The sequence below is a fragment of the Tupaia chinensis genome, unplaced genomic scaffold (assembly GCF_000334495.1).
Source record: "Tupaia chinensis unplaced genomic scaffold, TupChi_1.0 Scaffold147003_1, whole genome shotgun sequence".
In the NCBI taxonomy this organism is placed as follows: Eukaryota; Metazoa; Chordata; class Mammalia; order Scandentia; family Tupaiidae; genus Tupaia; species Tupaia belangeri.
Window position 1 is genome coordinate 849,263 of NW_006206856.1, and position 7,174 is coordinate 856,436.

The 7,174-nt window shown below is 45.9% G+C and overlaps 1 protein-coding gene across 4 annotated transcripts in view; it reads left to right on the forward strand.

Annotated features, from left to right (window-relative positions):
* The window catches only part of SFMBT1 (Scm like with four mbt domains 1), a 101,879-nt gene that overhangs the window by 47,333 nt on the left and 47,372 nt on the right, over positions 1-7,174 (forward strand). For 3 of the 4 annotated variants that reach the window (XM_027768599.1, XM_014584506.2, XM_006169298.3), the window contains one exon: positions 3,985-4,130. In XM_027768599.1, the coding sequence (XP_027624400.1) occupies positions 4,103-4,130 (28 nt within the window). In that variant the 5' untranslated portion in view covers positions 3,985-4,102. Of the gene's footprint in view, positions 1-3,684; positions 3,755-3,984; positions 4,131-7,174 lie in introns of all 4 variants that reach the window. The other variant, XM_027768598.1, reaches the window with a different exon arrangement.

The window sequence follows — 7,174 nt, forward strand, 5'->3', positions numbered from 1 at the left end:
GTGGTGTCAGAACTAGGGATAGGCCCCTTCTTCTTGATCTTAGTAATTGGAAGGAGATGGGGGGGGGGAGCAAAACTCGGAAATAATTAGAAATGTTTATTATCTTGTCTCCGAACTCCACTTTCTCTTTTTACGACAATAGTTTTATTTATTTATTATTTTGGTCACAAATTGTTTTTCGAATGTTGATTTAAACCTCTATTGATTATTTCTCTGTATTAAGTGTCATCTTTAGAGATATTTCTCAGTGGTACAGTATAATTAATACTGAAGGAGCAGTATTTCTTTCAATTTGTGTACATACATTTTTGTTGTTCAAAAGTTGGAAATCCTTTTTAAAAATTTTTAAAATTTAACTTTATTAACTTTATTTATCTATTTCTTTTTTTTTTTTTTTTTGAGAGGTTTTTGCTAAAGGGCGCCGGACAGACAGAGAGACAGAAAGCGAGAAATCACTCCCCAGGGGGGATAGCCACACTGCAGTCCCTTCTCCTCCATTCTCCTCTTGGGATTCTGGGCATGCACGCACAGAAGCCTGGCTTGACTTACAAGCCACCAGGTCCGGGACGCGAACCATGATCGACTACTTGGGAGTCCAGCGACATAGCCATTACGCTAACTGCTGGCCCTCTATTTAGTTTTTTAAGTTTACCAGAGAGGGAGAGCGCAAGTGAGAGAGAGAGAGAAAGAAAACAAGCCGCCAGGTCCGGTACTCGAACCATGGTCATCCATGTGGGAGTCCAGGCACCCTTCACCACCATGCCACCTGCCAGCCCCCAAATTGGAAATTCTTTAGTTTGTTCATGATGAGTATGATTGCCAACACTGTTTACAGTAAAAATCTCTTGGTGTTTGTATATATATGTGTGTGTGTATAAATATATATATACATATACACAGACACACACACACACACACACACACACACATATATATATATATATACTAGTTCGAGTCCACACGGAAAATGGAGGAAATAACAAAACGATTTGGGCTATATAAAATGGTCTGAAATATAGCTGATAGCAAAAACGATTTGGGCTATATAAAATGGTCTGAATATTAGTTTATTTTATTTGGTTGTTTAGGCTCTGGATTCCCACATAGCCAACCATAGTTCGAGTCCTTTCAACCTGGTGGCTTGAAAGTCATATTGGGCAAGCATGTACGTGCATGCCCAAAATCCCAAGAGGAAAATGGAGGAGAAGGGATTGTGGTGTGGATAGCAAAAACGATTTGGGCTATATAAAATGGTCTGAATATTAGTTTATTTTATTTGGTTGTTTAGGCTCTGGATTCCCACATAGCCAACCATAGTTCGAGTCCTTTCAACCTGGTGGCTTGAAAGTCATATTGGGCAAGCATGTACGTGCATGCCCAAAATCCCAAGAGGAAAATGGAGGAGAAGGGATTGTGGTGTGGCCATCCCCCTGGGGTGGTGGTGGCGACCTCTCACTTTCCCTGTGTCCCTCTCTCTGGTGAGCACATGTGCTCAAATGAAAAATTGGGGTTTTAAAAAGTAAGATTGATGGCATCGGGTGACTGGATTGTAACTAGCGGAACATGGGTAAGTGGGATATGTCACTCCCAGACCTGCCCGGGAAAACCGATGACCCCGTACACTGCCTGACTGGAGAAGCCCGTGATAAAGATGGCAGGGGCCTGTGTGGAAGCTCTTGACTTCACGAATCACCACGTGGTGGAGAGTTGCCCACTGATAAGGAAAGCCTGTTTGGACTCTGAGAGAGAAGTATCTGTTGGATTAATCAACTCAAGTTTGGAATTTATCTGTTATAACAAGATCATACAAATAAACAAAGGCGCTTGTTCTCATCATTGTAAGTTGACCATACGTGGCCATTAAAGATTGTTAGCGAGCTGGCCTGGGAGCATACTGGTTAAAGGAGCTGGATCCCACGTGGCCAGCTGCAATTCTAATCCTGCCCCCAGCAGTTGAAAAGATGCCAGGTGTATGTGTGTGTGTGCGCGCCCCAAATCCTAGTGAGACATAACCGTATACCCCACTGGGGGTGCTTTTCCCCTCCCTCCCTCTCTTCCTGTTCACTGTCTAGTAAATACTTATTGAATTAAAGTATTTTTTTTAAAACCACCTTATATGTAGGTGATCTTTGGAGCCACATGGAGTGCCTGTCTTTTCTAAGCCCTTTAGAAGCTGTTTATGTTAAATAGTTTTATTGGGAATAGTTCCTATATTGGGACCAACATATGGTGTAATGGTTACATTGCTGGACTCCCACGTAGTCAGCCATGGGTCAAGTCCTGGATCAAGCGGCTTGAATCTCACACTGTGTGTATGTACATGTGTGCCCAAAATCCAGAGAAGAGAATGAAGGAGAAGGAGGCAGACACTTTTTGTCTCTCTATCTCTCTCTGTCTCTCTGCAAGTGCATGCATCCTATAGTTAAAAAAAAAAAACAACTCTCAAAAAAGAGAGAATCCTTCCTATAGAAATTTATTTTGCATTATTGTGACTTCCTCAGGAAATACAGTTTTTGTAAAAAGAATTATCTATTGGGACCAGCAGCTGGCGTAACGGCTGTCAGTGGACTCCCATGTAGTAGACCATGGTTCAAGTCCTGGACCCAGTGGCTTAAACTCACACCGGGCTTGTGTGCATGCGTGCCCAAGATCCTGAGAGGAGAATGGAGGAGAAGGGAATGCGATGTGGCCATCCCCCCTGGGGCGATTTCTCACTTTCTGTCTCTGTCTCTGTCTGGTGAGCACACACGCCCTATAGCAAAAACCTCTCCAAAAAAAAAAAAAAAGTCACATAGCCAGGTCAACAATGGGTGCGCGATCTTAGAAGGTTAACATGAACGATGCGTCCTTCACACTCCCAAGCATTTCCGACGGTTGTAGAACCTCTCGTTCCCGTTCTGCGGACGTCTAGGTTGTTTGCAGCCTCTCACTGTTGCAGTAATACTACCTTTGCTTTGTGGCCTCATCTTCTCTTATGAAGCCTTCCAGGTGCGTCTATGTTGTACAAAGAATTCAGGACCAGTCTGAGTCTGTATTCCGAGTCCTCCCACCCCCACCTTCCTGTCAACACTGGATCTTTTCCATTATAAGTGCTTTAGGAGCCCCACCATGGCAGCACTGTAGCAGGGCCCGCACAGTGCTGGACATCGAGTGGTGATGCCCAGACAACTCTAAACTTACTGAAAATGACTAATTATGCACTTTAAAATGGGAAGTGTTGGCATGTGGCCTCTACCCCAATAAAGCTGTTTTTAAGAAGGGTTGGGGAGGACAACAGGTGGAGTGTTAGACTCCCACATGGCCGACCACGGTTTCAGTCCTAGACCTGTGACTCGAAACTCATGCTGGGCGTGTGTGCATGTGTGCCCAGAATCCCACGAGGAGCATGGAGCAGGGATTGCTGCGTGGCTTCCTACGGGGCATGATTCCTCACGTTCTCTCTCTGTCTTTCCATTGACTGCATGTGCTCCATAGCAACTCCCTCCCAAATTAAAAAAAAGAGTTTGGAGCTTATTTTGGGGTGATTTTCCTCATAAGTCTAACCGTAGACCTACAGAGTTGATTCATTTCATTCTGATATGCTAGGTAAATGAAGTAGAAACTAGATACCGTAATATGCCATATCCTTCATCTTATCCGCCGGGTAAGACAGCAGTTGGAAAGCTAACTTCTCCCTTCCCCCAGGAGCCATGAGCACTCGGCGTATTTATGGGGAGGAATCGCAGTGTGAAGGACGGCGATCGAAGTTAAATGCGTACGTGTATCATTTGCTGTGATTTTAAAATACGCCGTGAAGCTCTTGCTAGCCTGAGTGCAGTGTCCCCACACACAGACTACCACATCAGGAAAGGGCTCAGTTTTTCTCTAATCCCCTTGGTTCTGCAGTGTGCTTTTGTTCTCCTGCCCGAGTCGAGCACCTCGTCCTATGACTGAATAGACACACGTGGGCTTCTGACTGTTCATGTGTTCTTTTTGATTTTCCAGCACTCTCCCTCGGACCCTTGGATGCCCACACTTGAAACCTGCAAGCAACCTTCAGGTCATCGCAGAGCCGTGAGGCCTCTCCTCTGTGCGGGGAAGAGACAGCTCATGTACTGTGGAAATGAACGGGGAGCAGCAGCCTGAAGCAGGTAGAGGCCTTCCCGAGCTGCGCTTCCCCCGGGTGCGGAGCTCTGTTATTCGCCTGCGTTACATTGTCTGGCCTTTCTTTCTACTGCTAGAGTGGGATCTCTTTGAAGCCCTGAGTTGTTTTTTACTACCGTCTTCTGCACCTGGTGGAGGACTCGGCACTAGGGTCTGCTACTAATCCTGTTAGTATAATAATAATGCTTGAGGAAAAAGTAACTTTTATGAAAAGAATCCTCTTGTTTTCATCTTTTATTAATTGCCAGAGGGCACGTGCTCTAGCCAGAGAGGAGCAGGAGAATGCACCTGCTCGCTCCCCTGTGGGTGTGGTCACTCCACCATCCTGTCTCTTCACCTGTTGGGAGTCCAGGTACACCTGCAGACGTGCCCAGCATGCTTTTCAAGCCAGCAGTGCTGGCACTTGAACCACGGTCGGTCATGTGGGATCTTAACCGCCAGGATGGTGGCACCTAGAACTCTTTTTTAAAAATAACATTTTTCTTTTTAATTTGCCATAGGGTGCATGTTCCCACTGGGGAGAGGGAGAAAATGAGGAAGCACCCCCCCACCCTCCCCTCAATGGGGATGGCCACACTGCAGTCCCGTCTCCTCCTTTTTCACATTCTCAGGGGTCTGGGCATTCACACTCACAGGTCCAGGACTCTCACCAGGCATCTGGCCATGTGAGATCCAGCCTCCCCAACCACCATGCCGCTGCTGGCCCTAAAATAATATATATATTTTAGATATTTTTGCCTTAGGGCACATGCACACACCAGAGAGAGAGAGTCAGTGAGAGGGAAAGTGAAAAATCACCACAATCGCTTGTTCTGGTGTCTTGGGCACGGTTGCACACACACCAGGCATCAGTTTCAAGCCACCATGTTGGGGACTTGAACTGTGGTCAGCCATGTGGAAGTCCAAGGATGTACCTGCTATGCCATCTGCTGGCCCCCTAGCAGAGCATTTTAGTGTTTTTTTGTTTTTAATTGCCAGCGGATATGTGTACGCAGCAGAGAGGAATCACGTGCCATTGGGGCATAGTCACGCCACAGTCCTTTTTCCGCCTCTTCTCTATCCTGTTAGGCTTTTGAGCATGCGTGTTTTGTCTGTTTGTTTGTTTCAAAATGCCGAGACTGGACCTCACACTGTGCTTGACCCTGTGGGAGCTGGCGCCCTAGGCCCAGCACTTAACCACTGTGCTACAAGGTTTCCTTTGTTTGTTTGCCTTAGAGCACGTGCGCTTGCCAGGGAGCGTCAGAGAGAAAGAGAGGGAGAGTGAGAAATCGCCCCCACAGGAGACTGCCACACCACAGTCCCGCCTCTTCTACTCCCCTCTTGGAATTTTGGGCAGACACACACACACACACACACACACACACACGCACACACACACACACGCACACAGCACGATTTTCAAGCTACCAGGTGTGGTACTCAAACTGTTCAGTAGACCACGTGATACCTAGCTGCCTTAACCTCCCTACCACCTGCTGGCCCCGAGCTTGGTCTTCTAATGGTTCCTTTTTTTTTTCTTTGTTAGTTCCTTAGGCCTACAGGCCACATGTTTGTGTTTTTCTTTTTTTAATTGTTATTTATTTAATTTTATTCATTCATTCATTTTAATTTGACCAGAGAAAGACACAGAGAGAGAGAGAGAGAGAAAGGGATAAAGGAAGCCACCAGGTCCGGGACTCGAACCGTGGTTGGCTACGTGGGAGTGTCCAGCACCTTAACCACCACGCCACCTGCTGGTCCCTAGGCCACATGTTTCAATCACGTTTTCAGATTGGCTGCTCTCCACGTGAGGGTACGTGCACTCTCTGGAGAGAGACAGAGAAAGCAAGAAAGCACCCCCTCCTCTGCAGCGGAGGGTTGTAATGCTGCCATCCCTTCTCAGTTCCTCCCTCCTGAAAGCAAGCCACCAGGTTCGAGACTCAAACTGTGGTTGGCCACGTGGGAATGTTCAGTGCCTTAACCATCATGCCACCTGCTGGCACTAGCCCCAACTTTTAATGCCATTCACTGCACTTTTTTTTTTTTTTAAGAATTATTTATTACTATTAAGAATAATTTTATACATCATTATTATTTTTTTATTTGACCAGAGATAGAGCAGGGGGCAGTGAGAAAGCAAGCTACCAGGTCCAGAACCTGAACCACGGTCGGCTAAGTGGGATTCCAGCACCTTACCCACCATGCCACCTGCCAACCTATCATTATTATTTTTTTTTTAAAGAGAGATTTTTTGCTATAGGGCACGCTTGCTGGAGAAACTGAGACAGAGAGACAGAAAGAGAGAAAATCACTCCCTGGGGGGATGGCCATGCTGCAATCCCTTCTCCATTCTCCTCTCAGGATTTTGGGCACACACAGCAAACTAATGCACCTGGCATGAGCTTCAAGCCACTGGGTCTGGGACTAAAATCAGAGTCGACTACGTGGGAGTCCAGCAATGTTACTCCATCTGCTGGTTCTTCATTATTGTTGTTATTTTTTTAAATTTGATCAGAGAGACAGAAAGTGAGAAAACAAGCTGCCAGGTTCAGGATTCAAACCATGGTCGGCCTTGCGGGAGTCCAGTGCCTTGAGCACCTCACCACCTGTGCTGGCCCAAACCCCAGGGAACCTTCTAACCAAAATCCAGTAGCTTATCTGGAATAGATGCTTTTTGGTTTGTTCTGTGCCTTTGGTTAATTTCAGAACTTTGAGATGGTTGATTTTCATTACTTAGTCAATATTTTTGCAGCATTTATGTGAGAGTGGCTTCATGGAGGTATTCATTCTGCTGTTTGGGAAGTTGATTTGCTTTCTTTTATGTATTAAGACGTGGATTTCTGGTGTGTGTGTATGTGTGTGCGTGTGTGTGTGGTGAGTTTGAGTCTGTTGCTTTCATCATTAGTTTCATGATCAAATTGACCTGGAGGAGTAAAAGGTCTTTTAGATTGGTTCCTGTGTCCTTTTGATTTGATGTCACCTAAATTTGATGGAGTGTTTACTTTCCACACAGTGAGATTCCCAGGGATCTCTTATATTGGGTCATCGGAAG